Source organism: Zonotrichia albicollis, chromosome 2, assembly GCF_047830755.1.
Source record: "Zonotrichia albicollis isolate bZonAlb1 chromosome 2, bZonAlb1.hap1, whole genome shotgun sequence".
NCBI classification, from domain to species: Eukaryota; Metazoa; Chordata; class Aves; order Passeriformes; family Passerellidae; genus Zonotrichia; species Zonotrichia albicollis.
The window spans coordinates 115,700,197-115,722,066 of NC_133820.1; the positions used below are offsets into that span (position 1 = coordinate 115,700,197).

A 21,870-nucleotide genomic window follows, 5' to 3' on the forward strand; every position below is an offset into this window, starting at 1 on the left:
TTTCTTGTTGCACTATAAAACTGCTGCTCTAATGGTGATCACCTCAAGGCACCTTTTATGATACAGTCTCATTGCTTCACGTCCTGTTTTTTCATGCTGAGGATGAGTTTCAGTCTGAATTCTTCTTTCATCGCTACCTGTTGATGGTTATTTGTGCTATTCATGACTTGTCTGTAATGGTGAGATAGGGGTACCTCAATGTAGCCTTCGAAGTCCTTTAAAGAGGCTGAAGACCTCTAGAAAAGATCAGAAAATGTAGTGTAGGACCTAGGAGATATATGCATCCTTCTGGAGGGCCAGCCAAAACATTCCAAGGCCTCTCAAGTGCCACCCAACACGTCTGATCAGAAAACTGAGCTGCTGCCTCGTGGTACAGCCTCTCTCAGAGACTTGGAATGTTCCTCATTTGCCTGAAGCTCAGGCTGTGAAGTTCCCTCACTGCTCCTGCCACACCCTGCCTGTTTCCCTTCCTGCTGGGACATGCCATGCTGGAGTTTTTATTATTTATACTCTATTATTGTTGAGCTGCTTTGGCCTCTTGCCTGATTTGTGTTTCAGCTCATTCCCGGGAGTTGCTGATAGGCTTTCTGGGGTAACTTTTCACAGATTCCTGGTGTCAAGTGCTCATATCTCATTCAAGCTCTGTGCTTGTACCATTCAGATGTCTGTGTCCCTGCTCGGTGTATGGGTTTCCTATACAGAGCAGAAAATGAGCACTTCTAAGTCATGATGGTGTCTTAGCATAGGTCCCAAAAGCACAAAAGGCTAACTACTTCCTAGATGTGGCTTTTTGCTTTCCATGAGCTGAAGAAGGATCCTGAAGGACTGCTGTGAGATCCCCAGTGTAGGAGTTTGCAGCCAGGTGACAGTCACACTATTCAGACTCATGTCTCTACCTTCAAGGACATGATCTCTCTGTTCAGATACCTGAACACCCCGTATATCACCAACAAGTTTTTTTCTCCACCAGCTCAGGTTCACATCTAAGGCAGGGTGAGTTGCCTTCTGGAGGGGCCCCTCTCCAGACAAGGAACATTGTATGAACACCAGTGTGTATGGGAACGAGATGAACTGCAGGGCAGAATTTCTGAGGATTGAATCATAGAATCATTTAGGTTGGAAAAGACCTCTGTGATCATTGAGTCCAACCAATAACTTAACACTGCCAAGTCCACCACTTTTTTCCTTTCTCTTGAAATTCACCAGCAATGACTTCTGCTTCCAGTATTTTTAACAGACCTGTTAAATATGTGTATGAAGTATATATTTATATAGCTTTCAGAGCAGTGGTTTCCCTTCCAATTTTGCCACTGTTTATCTAGTGCCAGAAATGCCAAACTCCCAGTCACCTGGGAATTTGTCAGAGCCAGCCTATTCATCCCCAGCAAGGATTTAATTCCTCCAGTTTTCATTAGGGCTCAATTTTAGCTCTGTTTCCATCTCATTTAACTTCTGAAGAATGTGGATGTTACAGTAATAAAGTGAAATGCACCCCAAAATGTGTTTGCTAATAAGCCAAACTAACCAAGATGGCTTGGGATGAATCTGAAAGCCAATAGATTTAACAAGCACAGAAGGAAATATGTGTTAAAGTTGTGTTGCCATGATCAGATGCCATCAGATTATTGATTCAGCCTGCTAGAAAGTTGTTTTATGGGAATGAGTAACTTTTATGGCTACCCTAAGAAAGACAAAAAGATACAAAGAGTTCCACACTTGGCTTCTGTTGATCATTGTGGGTGCTCAGGGAAGAAGAGGACAGCCCTGTGAGATGCATGCCAGCATTTGTTCTTTTTTTAACCTGGAAAAGTTGGCAATTGGACAGTAGAAGAACCACCACTGTGGGATGTTGTTCTTTTCTTTCATGGTAACATATGTGCTGGTATTCATGGATCCCTTCTCAGATTTGGCTGTGGTGCTCTCTCTGCACATACTCCCACTGAGATTTTGCAGTATGGTTTTTGGAGACTAGAGAAACAGACTTATCTATCTGCAACAGTGATTGAATCAGTAGAGGCCCTTGGCATTAACTTTAAGTGAAAGCATATGTTTTGCAAATTTGATGATTTTTCCCTAGGCCTTGCAGGGGATTTTCTCCATAATTAATTACATGACATTTAGCATAATCCTTTGAGAGTGTGTGAGACAGATGCTGAATACAAAATACTGATAACACCAACGTTGCTTTTTTTCCCAAATGCCACAGTCTTGGAGGATCCAGATTTCTTTTATCATGGAACTGATGGGTCATTTTTTACTCTGTTGGGAGGTCTGTGCTCTTCATTCTTCAGCAAACAATCTTCCCCATAGGATTTACACATCCGGCTGACTCGACACATACCCCTGGAGCTTTGTGCAGCCTCCCCTCAGGAATGGAGAGAACTGCACACTGCTAAAGGGTGTTTCTTCCCACCAATTTTATATGAGATAAATCACTCTTCATGGTTGCTCATCTTTCTCACCAGCTTTATCTAAGCACTTCTTTACAGAAAGCTTTAATTAAGTCAGGTGAATGTAGACGACTAGACTGTGTTCTAATGCTTTTGTGCATGTGCTTGTCTCCTCAGAGCTCTGTCCAAGACTTCTTTGGCTTTGGCCTTGAATCAAACCCAGCACTGCAAGCAGCTCGAAGGGCTGGTGGTTTCTCAGGTGCAGCTGTGCCGCAGCAACCTGGAGCTGATGCAGACCATTATTCAGGCAGCGAGGGAGGTGATAAAGACCTGCCGGAAAACCTTTTCAGACATGAGGTGGAACTGCTCTTCAATAGAGCTGGCTCCTAACTACCTGCTGGACCTAGACAGAGGTAAAACAGCACTGCTGGCTCACTTGGGACTGGAATCAGTGGAGTCAGCCTGTGTGTGTGTGAGTGTATGTTGTGTGTGTGTGTACTGGAGATAGGAAGGCTCTTGCTCCTGGGAGGCCATGGAGGCACTACAAAGCCTACGTGTCCTGTTCTCTGAGACCACATTCATCATTATGGTGCCACTCATGCCCAGAGGCCCTTGGATACAAGACCTTGTTCTACCACAACTCTTACAAAGCAGACCAGTTGAGCAGTTCTGGTCTGCTCATCCCACTGGGAGTCATGGGAGGAGCAAAAGGAGGCAGGAGACTCACAGGAGGGCTTAAGCACATGCTCCAAGAGCAAATCACACCATAATGAACAAGATGCCTAAATCCATGACTCCTTGCCCTGCTGGGATGTTGTCTTATGTTGAAGAGTTCACTTAGATGTGCTCCAAACTAGTGGTGCCATGGGACACCTCAGCTGCAGTGAGTTGGTGTGTTGGCTGCTCTGTGGGACACAGACTGTGTGAGATGCTTTTTGGGGAATGTTTACGTGGCCCAGGAGGCTGAGCTGGAGTTCTTGTGTCTTTCAGGCACAAGGGAGTCAGCATTTGTATATGCCCTCTCTGCTGCTGCCATCAGCCACACCATTGCCAGAGCCTGCACCACCGGGGACCTCCCTGGCTGTTCCTGTGGTCCCATCCCAGGTGAGACACCTGGACCTGGGTATCGATGGGGAGGATGTGCAGACAACCTCAACTATGGTCTTATCATGGGGTCCAAATTTTCAGATGCTCCCATGAAGATGAAAAAATCAGGATCACAAGCCAATAAACTGATGCATCTGCACAACAGTGAAGTAGGGAGACAGGTAACAAATCCACAAGAGTTATTGTACTTGTACAATCATCTGTAGTGTTGGTCACGTGGTGAGGTTCAGTGTCTCTATCAGCTAGCAAAAGGAGCAGATTTCTCAAAGAATGCTCTGAAGTCTTTTGGCCTGCTGAAAACTTTAGCTGTGTAACTCCCCCTGTGACTCAGGGAGTCCCAAATGCTGTTATTAGCCCTGTTTAATTGTGGGTGGGATGTCTCATTGCCCCATTTGCACAGTCAGTGTTGGCTCTGGCTCTGCCTGCCCAGGAGGTGTGGTGGGAACGGGTCCCATCGTGCTCTGCCAGGGGCACTGTGGGGGCAAAGTGCTGTGCAAACCTGGAGGATTATCATCTGCCACATGCATCCAGCAGCAGTTGCCTCCAGCCATCCCTGCAGGCAGGAGGGAGGAGTTTTTTCCTTTTCAAGCTGCTATGCTAGTGATTATTCTCATATCTGGCACAAGCTGCTTTTAACAGCTTGCATCCAGTGGAGGGATAATATTTACCATGTGCAGTGCCTGGTATGCACTGATGTACAAATCCCTGTGGCAGCTGTCCATGCAGCTGAAGAGATGGATGGGGGAGGGCTATAAAACTGACCCCTGCACCCATCTCTGAGGCTCCAGGGGTTCCACAGATGCTCCTACTGCACAGCTTGGTCTTTCCAGGGCTGCCTGGGCAGACAAACTTGGAGCATGCTGAGCTCATTGGGAGCTTGCTGTGTAAATACAGGCTGAGTCCACCTTTGCAGAGCACAACCATGCTGAAGTTTCCCTCTCTGGCTCTTTTTTTTTTTTTTCTGCTATTCCCACACTATTTGGTTTGTTTGCTTGGGGCCTGAGGTTTTTTTTCTTAAATTTTGTTTTATTTTTGTAACATCTTGATTTTTTGTTTCAATTGCAAGGGGCAAATTTTTGTTTAGGACATTGTGTTGCCATGGCTGGTGCATTCAGCCTTTCCTGGCAGCATCTTGCCACATCCCACTGAAATGAGAACAGTGGAGAATCAAAGTAAAAGGCTGTTTTCACCCCATGACCAGCAGAAAGGCAGGGTGAGAGTGCACTGAGTACAACAAAGCCATGACATCTCTCTTACCAAAGCCCAAAGCTGCTGGAGGTTGAAATTGATGTTAATTATCTATTTATGAAATATTTTGATATTCATCTCCTTAGGAATTTAGAGGGTGGAGATGCAGCCCAATATAGATATCTAATCAAAATTCAAAATACTCTTCTGGCTGTAAAAGAGCCCTTGTGAAAGTAGTCCTGGACTGATAGTGATCACAAAGAGCTGTAGGAGCTCATTTGCTTTCAAAATTGACAAAGAGCTGTAGGATCTCATTTGCTTTCAAAGTAGCCACTCCAGACTGCCTGTGCAGAAATGAGAAAGTAGGACTTTGCTGTAGCAGCCACTGCTAAGGAAGCTCCTTCATTAGCAAGCTTGTGGGATGTTTGGCTGTGAGAGAAGGGTATTTCCTAACTCCTGCATTCCTTTTTGCAGGTCTTGAAAGCCTCTCTTGAAATGAAATGCAAGTGCCATGGAGTTTCTGGGTCATGCTCTATCAAGACCTGTTGGAAAGGCCTTCAAGAGCTGCGAGACATTGCATTGGACCTCAAAACCAAATATTTATCTGCCACCAAGGTTGTTCACCGGCCCATGGGCACACGCAAATACCTGGTGCCAAAGGATATTGATATCAGGCCAGTCAAAGAGACAGAGCTGATTTACCTGCAGAGCTCACCTGATTTCTGCATGAAGAATGAAAAAGTGGGGTCACATGGGACCCAGGACAGGTGAGGACTTCTGCAGTGGGTACTCACTGTACTCTGCCCCAAAGAGGAAAGGGCAAGAGGGGAACATGTATGAATAAGGGGCAATCAAGGAGGTGACACATACATGCAGGTAAAGCACATCTCTGACATACAATATGGTTTACCAATTCCTAACCCTATTCATGGTGGCTATGGCCAAGACAGGGCTTGCTGACAGATTTTCCATTTCACAATTTCAAAATTCCCTGGGCAGCTTACCTCCATGGGAACTTGTAAGGACCAAGCAGCTGCTTTATACTGTGTTGAGTCTCAGTAATTTCTTGCAGTCACTGCTGATTAGAAGGGCTGTTACTCTAAGGCTCTCCTAAGCAGGCAAATATTAACTCAGTTATAACCAGCATTCCTAGATTGCACAAAACTACCCCAAAAGTGCAAAGATTATATTTAATTTTTTCTTCTACTGCATATTAAAGGTCCAGGTGTGTTTGTATTGCTTATGACTCTGCAGAGGAATTTCTTTATTTCACTAATATTGGAGATTTAAGGTCATTATGGTCAGCCAAACCTCCACTGGGCAGCATACTGTCCCCTTTCACAGGTAGCAGAAATGCCTTTCTCTTCCCACCATCTGTTTAATTTCCTCCAAGACAAACTAGTTCAACATTTCAACAATCTGAGCATCTCTAGGTGGGCACACCCATCTATCTCTCTAGAGCTGGGCCATCAACAGCCAAAAAAGTGTATGTTTCCATAATTTTCCTAATTTTTGTTAGCTGGCTGCAAGGGCTGGATTTCAACCTCTCTTGCTGGTTTACCTTTCTTTAGATAGTTCTCATAATTCTTCTTTGCTCTTTCTGTTATTTCACATAGGAGGCTCAGGCAAGTGGCATGGAGTATGTGCCTGGCCCATTTTGGGATGCCTTCATTTTTAATGTAGTGGGCATACTTGGATTTGGACCATTATGGTTCAATGGAGAGAAGGTTTTGCTGAAATGTAATGACCCAAATGCAGAAAAGATAAACTATATATGCATCTGGGAATGTGGCAGCTGGGGACATGGATTAGTGGTGGGCTTGGCAGTGCTGTGGACTTGATTTTAGAGGGCTTTTACAGCCTCAATGTTTCTTTGATTCTGCATCAGTATGTAAGTGGTGGGACTGATCAGTAGATAAGACAGCTGAATGAGACAAGACAGTCTTTTTGTCCCTTGATGCTTCATGACAGTCAATGTCCCCTATTCTGTGACATCAATGCCTGGAGTGCTCTACAGTGGCTCATATCTGACAGCTCTGTGGCAGGAACACCAGGCTGACCTTTATCACCCATTCAGCAGTGCAGCATTACTTATCAAGTGAAGTTTATAAGTCACAAAGAATAGCTAGGAAAAGGAACATGTTTCTGAAAGAAAATGTCATCTTAGTATAAGTGAAGTTTTTGTGGATTTGTATGGATTTTGTATGATATTTGTGCCTTGAAAATGACCTCTTTGTTCTGCCTTTCTGTTTTGCAAGGAAAAAAATTGGTGAAGATTATTTGGAAATTAGTTTTATAGGAATTGCATTAAATGAACAGGTTGTGTCAAAACAAAGTTGAATTCATTACAGATGTGCCAAGTAAAACATTTTCCATGAGCTGAAATCCTTTCAAGGGACAGGGAGGTGTGACTTCTTCATCTAATCTTATTTTACAGCAGATTTCAACTTTTTATCCCATCTAGGGATGAAAAATATGTCAAGGTCCTGAATGATTTTTTTTTTCCTTCTGTGGAAAGGAAAATGTGTGTTGCAGGCATGCGTTTATCCCAAGCTGGATGACAGCCACGACTGTGAACCTGTCAGCCAAGGGTCCACAGGAAGTGAGATGGAGTGGGGATTTAGAGGACCAAGATATTAAGGTGGGAGGGGATGACTTTCAAAAGGAACTTGTCAAAAAATACTCCTCATTCTCAGATGTGCAAGATGGTGAAGGCCATGGGAGGGGAGGAGGGTGAGACAGTCCCGTGCTGAGCTTCAGACACCACTCAGGTCAAGTTTTTAAGGTCATGTGTGATGGGGCTTGTTTTCATTACAGTCCATCTGCAGCCTCTTGAGAAGATGCCTGGTGTTTCAAGATTGGCATGTGTTATATGAGCCATAGCAACTCCTTTCCTGAACTAAATTACTAGTGGAAATAAATGTAAAATACACACAGTGTGTTTGAAGATTGGTCCATGCTTCCTGGGGGGGGCTGAGAAAGGGAGGAGATCTTCCCTAGTCTCCTCCTCCCATGGACGCCTTTTTCTCTTTGCATTTTTTCTCTCATGAAGAAGGCTCCTAAATGCATTTTAAATGTGGTGCCTCTGTTCCAGCCTGCCACGGGGCTGCAGAGATAATGTCTAGTTACAGGGATAAGGTAGAAAGAGCACAAAAGGACTGCTGTTAGAGAGAGGGCATGGCAAAATGTGTTTTACGCTTCAGAATGATGTAAAAATGCTCACATGGAAATAGCTCAAGCATGTTTTTATTTAATGAGTCATGTCCTGGAGGCAATTGAACATTTTATCTTTATGTACATAAAAATGTTCTGAAGGTAGATCCCACTGTTTCCAAGTAGTCTAGTTTTTAAGGCTAGTCATGCCAATGAAGTAAAAAAGGGGGGGGGTTGTTGTGGTCCCTCATTTGATCTACTCTGTCTTCAACCACCTTCTCATATCCTTTCTGGCCTTTTTCTGGGTACAAAGTTAGTCCATGCCTGGGCTGTATAGTGCAGTCCCCTATGTCCACAGCTCAGGGATCTTTCATCTGGGCATCTTCAGTATTTCCCAGCCCTGCTTTCTGCCTCCAAAGGAATTTGGAGGGGGAAATATGCCACTAACACCCCCTTTTCCTGTTCCTTGATTAAAATATTCATATTGATGTATTTTTGTGACAGAAAATGAGCAGTTTTGCAGCAAATCCAGGGAAAGTCCTTTTCCTCCTCCCTCTCCCCAAGGTCTGGTTCTTTCTCATAGCATGCTGGAAACAGGATGGAGGTTGATGGTTAAGTTGCAACACCTTGGATGAATTGGAGTTTGTTGTATGCTGTAGGAAACAATCCTGCACTGCCAGGTGGGAGGAAAGGATAATCTAATTGGTGATCCCTCTAATGTGAGGGGTCATACTATGCAGAGTTATTGTGTGTTTTTCAGGCAGGAAAAGGAATTACTTTGTAGATGAACCATATGAAAATCCACTCAGAAGATGAGCCCCCTGTTACTCAAAAGCCTTTTAGAGCTCTTTCCTGAAAGGATTTCAAAGCTTTCTTCAGAACAAGCCTGAAACATTTTCTAAGACACTTTGGACATTCTTAGCTTGTTGAAATTTAGAAATGGTTTGGAAATCTGCATGCCTCCAAGTGCTCAGGGTATGTCCAGATTTCAAAGTCATGGAACTTAACTCAAACCTGGGGTTTGAGGCCTCTTTGAAGTGCTGAAAAGCTGATTAAGGAGCTGATTTTTGCAACTGGTATCCAAGTGTCCTGCAAACAAGATTTACTGCCACACTGACTCCAGCCAAACTCTGCTTATATACCACCATCACACTTTCATAACCAATTAAAAATGGCCTGGAGAAAAGTCTAAAGAAGCTGATCTGTTGAGCTGCAAGTAAAACTTTCAATACAACAAATCAACCACTGGGAAAGAAATGTAAATATTCCCGTTCTCAAAGATTTCTTGGACAAAAGCACTTTTTAATCTTTTAATTAAGTAGTTCAGTTGCTCCTGCCTGAAAAAATCACTACCAGCTTTGAGTAAATGAAAAATAATGGCAGATTATAAAATTGAGATCTCTTTGGTGAGAAAAGAAGCAAAAATATGAATCTTTTTTGTAAGCAGGGTGCTATGTATCATGTTTCAAAGGCCATTTAAGTCTCCCTAATGAATCCAAGGAAAGGGAAATTCTGCCATGCATGCAAAAGCATCCAGCCCCTGAAACCTTGTAGAGATAACAGAGCTGTTTATTACTGATCCTTCCCAGAGCAGTCTTGGAATCAAGCCAAATGTGGGAAGGAGATCTCTTAGGCTGCAGAAATCAGGCTGCAGCAAACTATGGGCTGGGTTGACCAGTCACCACTCCTCAGCTGACTCCCTGTGGCAAGGAGTGTGGCCACTCTGGTGGCTGCTCCTTGCTCACATACCCTTTCTGTACTCCGATATAAAATATTAGTCACAAATGGCTTAGCCTGGCATGCTTTCTTGGATATGAGCATACATGAAGTTGCCTGAGCATGCTGCTCAGTTTTCAGTGTTCAGTGGCAGCTCTTGATACCACTTCTTTCCTGCTACCCCAAAAATAGGCATTGTATTGTGTTATGGGGATTGTTCAGCCTGTGGAAGGGAAGGCTCTGGGGAGACCTTAAAGCCCACTCCAGTGCCTTTAGGGGCCCCAAGAGAGCTGGGGAGGGACTATGGACAAATGCCTGGAGTGATAGGACAAGGGGGAATGTCTTCCCACTGATAGAGAACAGGGTTAGATGGGATATTGGGAAGAAATTCTTCCCTGTGAGATTGTTCCCTGGAACTGGTTGTTTAGAGACGTTGTGGCTGCCCCATTCCTGGACATGTCCTGGGCCATACTGGATGGGGCTTGGGACAATCCGTGGAAAGTGTCCCTGCTAATGGCACAGGGGTTGGAACAGGCTGATCTTGGACTTCATTGTCCCCCTGTACAAGCACTGGTGAGGCTGCACCTTGAGTGCTGTGTTGGTGTTACTGCCCTTGCTCCAAGGCAGACTTTGAGGTGCTGCAGTGTGTCCAGAGAGGGGCTGTTGGAGGGGTCTGGGATATAAATAATACAAGGAGTGACTGAGAGTACTGGCATTGCTGAGTCTGGAGAAGAGGAGGCTCAGGGGAGACATTATCACACTCTACAAATACCTGAAAGGAGATTGTGATCAGGCCATGGTTGGTCTCTTCTCCCAGGAAACCAGCACAAGGAAATGGCTTCAAGCTGCCCTGAGGGAAATTTAAAATATTTTCTTCAGTGCTGAATTCATTCAGCATTGAAACAGGCTTCCCAGGGAAGTCACCAGCCCTGGAAGTGTTTAAAAATGAGTGAACATGGCAGTTTGTGATATGGTTTAGTGGACCTGGTGGTGTTGAGCCCAGGGCTGGACTTTATGATCTTGGAGGCTTTTCCTGACCTTAATGATTCTATTCTATGATGCTATAATCTTCAAGGTTCCCTTCCAACCCAAACCACTCTGTGATTCTTTGTTTATGTGGGCAATGAAATTTTTTGGTAGAAGCACTCATATGAAGCTGGGGGAGAGTAGCAGTTATGGGTAAACAACAGCATTTGATGTTTGTTTTTTGTTACAGCTTCTTTTAGTTTCTGTTAGTGAGGGCACAGGATAAGATGAGCTTTGAGTGAGTTATAATGTGTTCAATGATAGTTGGTTTTGGAACAGTTAGCAGATGTGTTACCATTTTTTTATGAGATCTGACAAATTCTGAAAAAGAAATAGCAAATAATGCTTTTGTGAGTGTCCCAGAAGAACTGGAGGAAATCTGCTCTAGATAAAAATGCCTTTGTACATAGCAGGGGGCGGGTGGACTAGATGGCCTTTAAGATTCCTACCAACCCAAACTATTCCATGATTTTATGAAAGTCAGAAAAACATTCACTTTCTGTTCCTCCCACCTTGTTTAGGTGTTATTCCTTCTTTCCCAGGGCAAGATGCTTGCAGCTGGTGCCCATTTCAGTAAATAGGCTGGCCAGCTATACATTATTTTGTTATCTTAGTTAGTATGTGGGGAAGATTGAATTCTTTCTACTTTGAGACACCTGGATTTGATCATAAAGTTTCCTGAAGAGGTTTGTGAATAATAAATTTATTTGCAAAAAGAATCATTTCACGCAGTAAAATTGCAATAAATAATTAATCTAGCTCTATTAAACATATTTAGTCCCTCTGCAACCAAATGGTGTTTGTGTTAGAGAAAATTGGGTCTGGGAATGATTTTCCATGGACCTTGATCTTTTCAGGAGCAAGACTGAACTGACACCACCTAGGCTGTTATTGAAAATGTTTCTCTACTCTGGTCTTAAAAGCAGTTTCCCTAAACAACCTGATCTGGGGTTTTACAATCCTCAGTGTTAGGCTTTTCTTAATCAAAATTTAACTAAACATAATCTAAAATAAAACTAATACTTTCTTGCGCTCTTTCCTTGGCATATAAAGAACATTTTTTTTCTCTCCCCTTATAGCAATAATCTTTTATAGAGGGGAAGACACCTCTTTTAACATACTTCTCTAAATCAGTTCTTTCATTGTTTTCTACTTTCTGAACTGCTCCCCTGGCTCCCCTGGAAACATTCCACATTTAGCTGGATCTTACTTTACACTTTAATCCACTGTCACAAGATATCCTCAACTCCTTCTTCCCTAGCATTGTCCCCTAATTTTTAACCTCACTCTCAACTTCTCATTAATGAAAATACAGGCTAATTCCAGGATCTCTCTTGACATCTCCTCACTGACATATGCTGATAACTCTTTCTTGTACAGTTGTTTTGTGTCAGTCTCCAGTCATTCCTTGTGGATGAGAATGCAATTTAAAAGTAGATAAGATTCTTCCCTCAAAATCTTACATGAAGCTGTGACCTTGATGTATTTTCAGGAATGTCCATTGTGGTATATATCTCCTGAGGGATTTGAATTATTTTTTTCTTTCTTTCTTTTATATACTGCTGCATTACTTGACATTACCAGAGCAAGGGGCACCAAAGAAATAAATAGGAATTTGATTTAAAAGAGAAAAAGAAATAATTACATAGCAGTACTGTGTTCTGGGATTTGGGACTGCTGGAGTTCATGAAGGCAGATGGTTTCCCTGTGGTTGGAAGGGGCTGAGGGAATCACACAGCCAAATGGATGAGATATCAAGGAAGGAACATCCCTTCTATCATCCCTGATGCAACAGCCCAGGTGCTGGCAGTGTATGAGAAGAAGGACTACAGAAAGTGTTTAGATTTATGTTTTACTCCTGTAACAGCATCTCCCTCATCCACTGGGAGATGCACTGGGCCAGGAAGGCAGTTGCTGTGCCCCAGAATGACTTTTTAATATCGTCATTATTAAGTCCTTATCAATAGGACTGATGGAGTGAGGTTCCAGTGGGTATCTCATCCCTGTCATTATAGGTCATAGTCGTGGGTGACAGCACAGAATTGGCCTCAATTTGGATCCCAGGTGCCAGCTGTGCAACCAAAAAAATATGTATCCTATCTGCTGATGGGACAGAGTAAATAGGGATTCACAATGAAGCTGTGTGACATTGCTAAGTTGGATTTCATCAATCTTAGAGGTCTTTTCTAACCAAAATAATTCTATTAGCTCCCCCTATTAAAATTAAAATCCCTACTCTCCATCTGGGGGAAGAGTCTTAGAAGTTCTGGGGTGTCCTTCAGCTCTGCTGAGTCTGTATGGTGTATTGCAGTGCTTCTGCAAATGAGGGCTGGAAAGGGGGCATTTGGGACAGGCATGTTGAGTGGGAGTTGTCTAGACAACACTGCTGACCTTGTGACAATGCTACAACCCTGCTCTGGAGCCAGAACCTTGGCTGGGATTAGAGCTGAAGGATAATTTCTCAGCAGTCTTCCAAGTGCTTCTCGAGGTCGCAGTGTTGTGTTACGAGGCAGTCGCCTGCCTTCATGTTTTCTCTCCAAGGCTCAGGAGGAGGGCATTTCTCTGAGTGCTGGAATTGTGCTGGACCAGGCCCAAAACAAATGAGATTGAACTTAACCCATCAGTGGGGAGCCTGGTGAGATCACAACTGCAGGCTCTGAATCTGATGTTCAGGGCTGCTTCTGTGGGTAAACTCTGGTCTTTGGAGTTCTTTGTCTTTCCCCACTGGCTGAGAAACCACCTGCTTCATCTTGTTTAATGAAAAAAGAATCTAACTCATATCCAGGCCTATGCTTTAAAACAGAAAACAAAATCTCTGCTTAGTGGCATTGTCAGGAAATCTTTCTAAAAGCCGATATAGGTTTATGATAGGGTCAAAACTTTTTGGGCTATTCAACCCACCCATTCTGAATGTTCCCATTTCCTGATACCAAACTGGGGGAAGTTTGAGGATTTATTTAATAAGATTTTCCTTTTTTCCTTTCTTTGTCTCAGACTGTGAGCAATGGGGGAAGGTATATGGGAAGACATATCTTCTACTTGAGTCACTTGTTTTATTTTTCCCTATTTTTTCTTTTTTTTCTTTCTTTTCTTTTTCTTTTTTTTTTTTTTGGCAAACCACAGGAGTGCATGGAGGGAAAGAGAGAATCCCAGGTCCCAGTACAGCAGGTAGAAGAGCTTTGCTTTCTATTTGGATGGGGTATATATCACTGTGGTGTGCCTTGTATGTTTGGGGAGTGAACGTCTCAGTGGTGAGCTGCAGTCAGAGTGGACCTCTATTCCTTTTCTTGGGCATTTTAGTGAGCTCCCAGCATGAAGTGACATGGATGCATTGTGCATCCCTTGCCAGGCTTCTGCAGATTCCCCATCCTCCCCAGGTGAGCCTCCAGGAAACAACATTTCCATCCACTAGCAAAGCTGAGTGAGGTTGACAAATACCCTCTCCTCTTCTAATGTCAACACACCTATATTTGAACCTCTGCTCTGAATACTTGAAGCATTTATTAATACATTTATGAGGAGTCGTCTGGAGATTTCTTGTGAAGAGGCCCCAGTTCACAGGGGCACTAACGAGGCCTTTGGTTCAGCGTTGGGCAAACACATTCAGTGTGGCTGCACACTTCAGCTTTGGTAGAGGCTTTAAAGGGTTTTTAAATATTTACACACACTCCTGAATGAGAGTGACTTCGGGGGCCTTCAAACACTGAACCTGTAGAGGAATGTGAATCAGAATAACAAACAGAAAAACTTGAAGAAGAGCAAGAACAAAATCTCAATGCTTCACTAATCTCATAACTTCTCCTACAGCATTACCTCATGAGCAATTCCTGTAATTCTCATGGATTTGTTTTCATTTATTAACAGTTGCTTAGCTTAAGGGTACAACTTATGCTCCTCTCTCCTCTTCTGGCCCCAAAGCAGCCTTGGAGTGTTTCTGTCCAAAATAGACACAAAATAGCCACACAGAATAAGATTTAGGAGAGATGTCAGCGATCACCCCACTCAATAAACCACCTTTCTTACAGCAGTTTCAGAAGACCATCAAGTTCACAGCCCCACGGTGTTGGGTACACACCAAAAAGCCACAGGTGTCTGACCAAACAAGAACACTTCCATCCTGGGTTGTCTTTGCAGTCTGTGAAGAAATGGTGTCTCTAGGACAGGGTTCATTGCATTCAAAATTCAATGCCTGGTGCACTTTCACTTCCAGTGAATATTGGAGTATTTTAGGAGGTGGGATTGATGGTTTTTGAGGACAGATGTGAAATGGTAATCATTGGATCAATGAAAGAGATTCCTCAATTAAGGGATTGCTTCTGAAAACCTCAAACCATTCACTGGCATGCCGACAAAATTAGGGAACCCAACACAATAGCTGATTTATCCCACTGAGTCTGTCTTTAATTAAGAGCAGAAGCAAAACAAGCTGTGAAAGTCTGTGTGGTACTTGGTGACTTGTCATCCTACCCTGTGCTCCTGCCACACTTCCTGTTCCTGAGTCAGGAATAAAGGTGTTTTGGGGCCAATTGCCCAGCTGATCATGCCATGTGGGAGAAAACCAAAGGGAAAAAGGTGCACAGCCCAGCCCTGCTAGTATTGATGGTGATTTCCCTGCTAGGATCAGTGCTGCATAGTGCCTGTAACAGCCTGCTCAGCATTCTTCCCAGCCTGGGATCCTTGGCATGGAAACTGTTTAAATATTATTTGGCTGTAGTGTTCCTCCTTTTCCCTTTTCAGGTTAGGCAGTGGTGGACATATAGCAGTGTTTGTTCTTTAGGGTGTCATCTTCCTCTGTGGGGGTGTTCACAGGGGTTCCACGACGAGGGAAGAGACTTGACTCCATATTTCAGAAGGCTGATTTACTATTTTATGATATATATATATGAAAATAAAATTATATATTAAAACTATGCTAAAAGAATAGAAAAAGGGATTTCATCAGAAGGCTAGCAAAGAATAGAAAGGAATGAAAATAAAATCTTGTGACTGCTCACAGCCTCAACACAGGTGGCTGTCATTGGTCATCAAGTAAAAACAATTTTACATGCTGGGTAAACAATTCTCCAGATCACATTGCAAAGCAGCAAAACATGGAGAAGCCGAAGCTTCTCAGCTTCTCAGGAGAAAAGATCCTAATGGAAGGATTTTTCACAAAATATGTCTGCAACATTCCTCCAGCTCCTTTCGGACAGTTTTGGAGCCTGCCTGGGAACACTAATTGTTTGGGATTATTAGTATTAGTATTAGTATTAGTATTAGTATTAGTATTAGTATTGAGGTATTCCAATAGCTTTGCTTGCCTGCTCGTGTGGGAGCAGGCTGGCCTAGCAGACAAGCAGCCTGGATGCTGCCAGGCCCAAACTGAGAGTCAGAACAGGAGTTTAGTGTTATTTTGGGTGTCCTAGGAGGTGATGGCAGCTCAGGGCTTCCCCTGCACCCTTGCAGGCACAGGGGGCTCTTGGTGCTCACTGTTCTGGCTTCACCCAGAGCCCTGCAGAGCCGTCAGGCCCAGCAGCACCACAAAGCAGGGGTTTGGGAAAACCCATCAGGAATTTGCAATAGCTCACAGATTTTTCCTTCTTCCAGGCAGTGCAACAAGACTTCCAACGGGAGTGACAGCTGCGACCTGATGTGCTGTGGCAGAGGCTACAACCCCTACATGGACAAGGTGGTGGAGCGTTGCCATTGCAAATATCACTGGTGCTGCTACGTGACCTGTAAGAAGTGCGAGAGGACTGTCGAGAGATATGTGTGCAAATGAAACCTCTCCTCTGCACACCTGGGAGCTCAGACTGCAGCAGCAGCACCCCAGCACTATTCAGAGAAGACATTTCCTTGACCAGACATCGTTTATCTTGTAAAGACACAGACTTGAGGAGAGATGGTAGGAGGAAAAGCAGCAATCTCACCAGTAAAAATAAGAACATAAAAAAACCTCCCAAAAAGCAACAGACCCACAAATGTTTCTCCTCACCAATAAAATGCTCTCTGAGAAGACAAAACTTCATTTGGGATGGTATCTTCTTCCAAAATATTTCCTGTGGCTGCCAATGATGTCCAGCAATCAAGTGCCTTAGTATTCTGAGAAATAAATATGGAAACTTTCCCTGGGGGGAAAAAAAAGCACCATTTGTTTGACAGTAACTAAGGCTCACACCAGCCTGTGCCTTCTAGCACAGGTACTGAATCTCCATTAGGACCATTCCACAAGGGAAAATGCTACAACTTTTCAGCAACACCTGCCTTTGCTGCCAAAGACTTAAGTTTCAGCGAGGAATCATCCATTCTGAAAGATAAAAAAATGGAAAGATTTCAGGTCTATCCCCTGAAATGAGCAACTAATTCTAATCTTTCTTTTACACAGGTCTGCGACTTTGAGCTGATTGCTGAAGGAAAATATATCTTTAATTTGTCCAGTCTGGACAAATGAAAAAAATCCCCTGGAATCCTGGAGGCAGTGGGAGTAGGGTAGGCTGAGAAGGACTTTATGGGGTCCACAAGACAGCAGTGGAGCCTTTAGGAAAAAATAACAAAGCGAAATCCAAGTCTAGTGGGAAAGTAAAGAAAAGCAGCAAGCTCCTGCTCTCTATCTCTTTGGCCCTTGGGTGTGATACCCTTAGTCACTGACATTCTTCCACACTGACCCACCAAATCCTTGGGGAAATGTGCCACTGGCTTCTTCCCCCACAAAACTATTGGTCCAGCCTCAGGAAACTGCAGAGAGTGGAGTGATCTGGCTATAGGGAGCACATCCATGGAAGTTAGCATCCATGGAAGTCAGCATCCACGGAAGTCAGCAGCTACTCACAGCAGGAAGGAATGGGAACATGTCAGTCTTTCACGTGGCTCTGCCCTCACACAGCAGAGCACCACTATCTGTGGCTGTACATATTTTCTTTTGTATGCAGATATACAGAAATATTTATATCTTGTGCTTTCATCTACTTTACTTCCTACCTAAATATATCCTCATATTATAAACAAGCATTAACAATAGTATGAAATAAATGCTGAAGTTACTGCTGCAACAGCAGAATGTTAGATTATTGTTTCACACTTCTACTTGGAAAACAATTCTGATTTTCCTCCCAAGGATGGGAAAATAACATGGTTTGAGGCACTCACTGGTATAGGGATAGATAAGTTTCTTTATTCCCTGCCTCCCCAGCCTCTTAATGTTGAGCAGAATTAGCCAAGATACAGTCAAGACAATGAAACAGAACACTTGGAGAAAGGAAGAGTCACCATTGCTGTTTCATTTTTCTATCAGTGATCACTCTCATTGCTAAAATTTCCCAGCAATCACTCAAACTGGTAAAATTAAGCCCCTGAGGAGCTTAATAACAAACATGACTCACACCTCTCATGTCATGGGTAGTTGGCTTCTGGCTCCTGCACATGGAGAGGAGCTGCTGTGCAGGGGAGATTTTAAAATAGCCTAAGATCTCTTATTTGCTTTTTTGTTTGTTATTGTTTGTTGTTTCATTTGGGGTTTTTTGGGGGGGTTTGGGTTTTTGTTGTTGTTTGTTTGTTTTGTTTGTTTGTTTGGGGTCTTGGGGGGGATTTTTTGTTTTGGTTTATTTTTAGTGGTCATCCAGCCCTGTGTACTGATTATGAAAAGTGACTTTGGAGAAGGATGCTGTTCCAGGAACAGAAGGCAGCAGAGCTTCTGATGTCTTTCAGATAATTCTTGAGCTCCCCAGCCCCATGCAAAATGCTGTAAACAGCCAAAAAATCACTCCTACACAAATGTAGAGGGACTCTGTCACTTTCACTAGGGGAAAATATGTCAGTAACACCACAACCTTTCTCCAAATCTTTTTTTCCCCACTTAGCCAATCCCTAGGGGGCAACTGCCTCTGACATGTCTGTGAGCAGCCCTGGGGAATTGGAAGAGAGAAGCATCATGTGCTATAATAGCAACATTAGAGGCATTTTGTTCTCTTCAGCTATTCTGCTTTGCTGTAATGGGTTTGGTCTTGTTGCCTCCTTCCATCCCCCAGTTATGAGCAGGCAAAAAAAAGAGCTTTCATAGTTTAACAGTGGTTTGTGTTATTGTCACCTCATAAAAGCTGAGGGACTAAAACATCTCTGCAGTGCAGTGATGAGTGGTGGGTGTCTTTAGGCTGACATGCAGACAGGCTGGTGGCACAAATCCCACTGCTCTCCAATGCCAGAATTTGGCTTCATTTGATATGTAAAGAAACCATCCACTCTCATTCTTTTAAGGAATTTTATTTTTATTTCCAGTTTCTGATGGTGCCAACAAGGCACAGATGTTCTGACTGAAGAAAAATTTGAGCATTTCAATGCTATTCTGTAATGATTCTTTTTCTTGCTCCCTTGCTGATGTCATGAGTCTTTCTGCTTGGTGAAAAACTAGTAAAAAGGAAGAAATTGTCTGTGCATACACTGTTTTCAGCTGCATTTCATTCCTTCCATGTCAGACCTGTGATACTTGACTGGCTTTCTCATATCAGAAGAAATCATCACCTGTAATTAGAATAAGTGAATAAACCAATTAGGCATCTACAGGTCTACCAGGTGGGAAATGAACTCACAGCAGAACTTTAGCCATGCCACAGATGTCCATTACTGAAGATGTTGACCTGAAATGGCTGAATTGTTTGGAGTTTTGCAGTTTGGGGCAGCCACGTTCAAAATCTCTGCTCTCTTCTCCACATAATCCATCATGGGCTTCATCTGAACTTCACTTCTTTGACAAAAAAAATCTGTGCAGCCCCAGCCCATGTCTTAGGCTGTTAGCCTATGAATTTACAGAGTTACACTGCTTTTGCCATAACTTCTAAATTTCAGGGCCCTTTTTTTCTCTGGAGAGCTGCACACTGCATTAGGAGTGTGCCCAGGGGGATGTACCTTCCTCAGGTGAGAATCATGCACAGGGCAAGGTCTGATGAACTGCAGCCTCCCTTGCTGCATAGGCCTGCTTCATCCAGCCAGCTAGGGCCATCTCAGCAGTTTGATGGCTTTAAGCTGAAATAAGGTAGGTTTAGATTGGATGTTAGGAAGAAATTTCTCCCTGTGAGGGTGTTGAGGCCCTGGCACAGGTACCCAGAGAAGCTGTGGCTGCCCCATCCCTGGAAGTGTCCAAGGTCAGGTTGGACAGGGCTTGGAGCAAGCTGGTCTAGAGGAAAGTGTCCTTGTCCATGGCAGGGGGTGGAACTTCTAAGGCCCACCACTTCTAAGGTCTTATGAGCTTCTAAGGTCCCTTCCACCCCAAACCATTCTGTGATTCTATGATGTCCTTCCTCTGGCATTTCCAATTTTTTTCTGAAAATGTTGTTCTATGAGCACTAGACAGCTCTCGCTTCCTTTTAATAAGAACGAGGAATAAAGAGAGTACCTATAATACAGGGCCATACTGCTGGAACTCATAGTACAATTTTCTTCTTGCAACTTGTCTCTGATGCTTCACTCCTTGCACCAGCAGCAAAGCACAGAGAGGCCAGAAAAGTGTCACATCTCTCAATTTCAATTATCAATACAACAGGAATCCAAAACAAAATGGCCAAGTTATTTCTGCAGTCTAGAGGAAGCTGTCCCTGCCCATGGCAGGGGGTTTAAACTGGATGATCTTCAAGGTCCAACCCAAATCATTCCATGATTCTATATTTTTTTGTGCATGTGCTGTGTGAAAGATATTTGGGAGAACATTTGTCACAAACCAGCTTTGCAAGGAAAATACATCCCTCCTTCCCTTTCTCAGGCCTTCAGCAAGCAGTTTTCAAGGCTTTGCTCTGAAACACTGAGATCTTTCAGCTACTGCAGAAAACAGCTTAATTACTGTGAATGCCTTTGTCAGGTGATGCGGTAGTTCCCTTCTTATAAAATGTCTTACCACATCCCAGCAGCTGATATAATTTAGCCCAGCTCCATGTCATACTACACAGTACTGTTGGTTTACACTAGCTGGCAAAATACATCTGATTTATTCTATTCACTATTATTTCACAGCTTTACAATATTACCCCTGATGGAAACTGCCAAGCTATCCTGAAGAGTATTATGCTATTTTATTAACTTGAAAAAAAAAAAATCTATGATTTAATAAAACAGTGTGGACTTAATGCTATTTTCAGATCTGAGTTTTTAGACCCTGTATATATCTGGCTGACTTTTTTTTTATTAATCCCCCCATCTTTACCCTTTCCAGTTTTATATAATTTAGGTTTCTCCATAAGGTAGGCAAATGCCATTCATTATAAAAAATTCCCATCTGATTGTGTATTTTATTAGACAAAAAGAGAAAATATCTTAATTATACTACAGCAGGCAGTCTGCAATATTTCACTTGCAGCTGGAAAAGCCCTTGGTGAGGGGAAGGGGAGCGAGGGAAGAAGAAAACAATCTGAATACAATTAGAAGTGTCTCTGTCAAGAAAGTGATAAAAGAGTCCCTGAGGGACCATCCCTCTTCCTGCCAGAAAACAGATCCCTGTAGACAAACATTATCATCCTCCAAGTGAGACAGGCTTGTGCTGCCCAGCTCTGGGCTACCTGTTTGGGGAAAGGGCTGGGAGGAGGCTCTGGAGGTCCTTGGGAATATAGGGAACAAGAGGAAAATTCAGGCCTGGGATGGATTGCTGTTAGACTTCACCTGTGACAAAGGATTTGGCTTTCCCTGCATCGGACAGGGGGCTGTGAAACAACATTGTTTTATTCCCAAGAGCAGACTGGAGCTATAACAGGCATGACTTTCTCCCCTGCAAAGGAGATGGAGCAGAAAACAAGATTTGGGAGAGGGGGAGAAAGAACAGGAAACTTAAAATCCACCTGAGATTAATGACTTTAACATGCACAACATATTTTGTTTTGTTTTACTCTCAGGAACAGTTTCATCAGTCAGACAGAGTTTGATTAAATATCTCAAGCAGAGCTTTGGTTTATTCATCTAAAGAACAAATTTTTCTCTCTTCGTGGAAGCAGCATTAACTGTGTTTTCTAATTGTGAGAGCAACAATAATAATAAAAATAGTAACAACAGAATACATTGTGGATTGTTTTTATTTCCTCTTTTGTTAAGAGTAAGTGGACAGTATTTGGTCTTCATTGGAAATTAAATTAGTTTTACATTTCAAAGATACTTTCTGGGCTGTGTGGAAAGCTTTCTCTTTTTTGCTCTTTTAAGTGGAATTTTTCAAGGTATTTACCCAAATCAAATTGTCTTGAAATTTCTCTTAAGGCAGAAGAGGGTATCACGTAACTACAAAACTGCAGGAGCTGGGATATAAAGGGATATGCTGCCAGGACCACAGAGCTTAGGAGAAAGC

At 43.1% G+C, this 21,870-nt stretch overlaps 1 protein-coding gene across 9 annotated transcripts in view; it reads left to right on the top strand.

Moving 5' to 3' along the window:
• The window catches only part of WNT11 (Wnt family member 11), a 31,084-nt gene extending 10,377 nt beyond the window's left edge, over window positions 1-20,707 (top strand). For 7 of the 9 annotated variants that reach the window (XM_074536139.1, XM_026793551.2, XM_074536138.1 and 4 more), the window contains exons 3-7: window positions 2,568-2,803; window positions 3,381-3,658; window positions 5,160-5,452; window positions 13,704-13,748; window positions 16,167-20,707. In XM_074536139.1, the coding sequence (XP_074392240.1) occupies window positions 2,568-2,803; window positions 3,381-3,658; window positions 5,160-5,452; window positions 13,704-13,748; window positions 16,167-16,341 (1,027 nt within the window). In that variant the 3' untranslated portion in view covers window positions 16,342-20,707. The remainder of the gene's footprint in view (window positions 1-2,567; window positions 2,804-3,380; window positions 3,659-5,159; window positions 5,453-13,703; window positions 13,749-16,166) is intronic. The other 2 variants (XM_074536137.1, XM_074536136.1) reach the window with 2 other exon arrangements.
• Window positions 20,708-21,870: the final 1,163 nt, after the last annotated feature.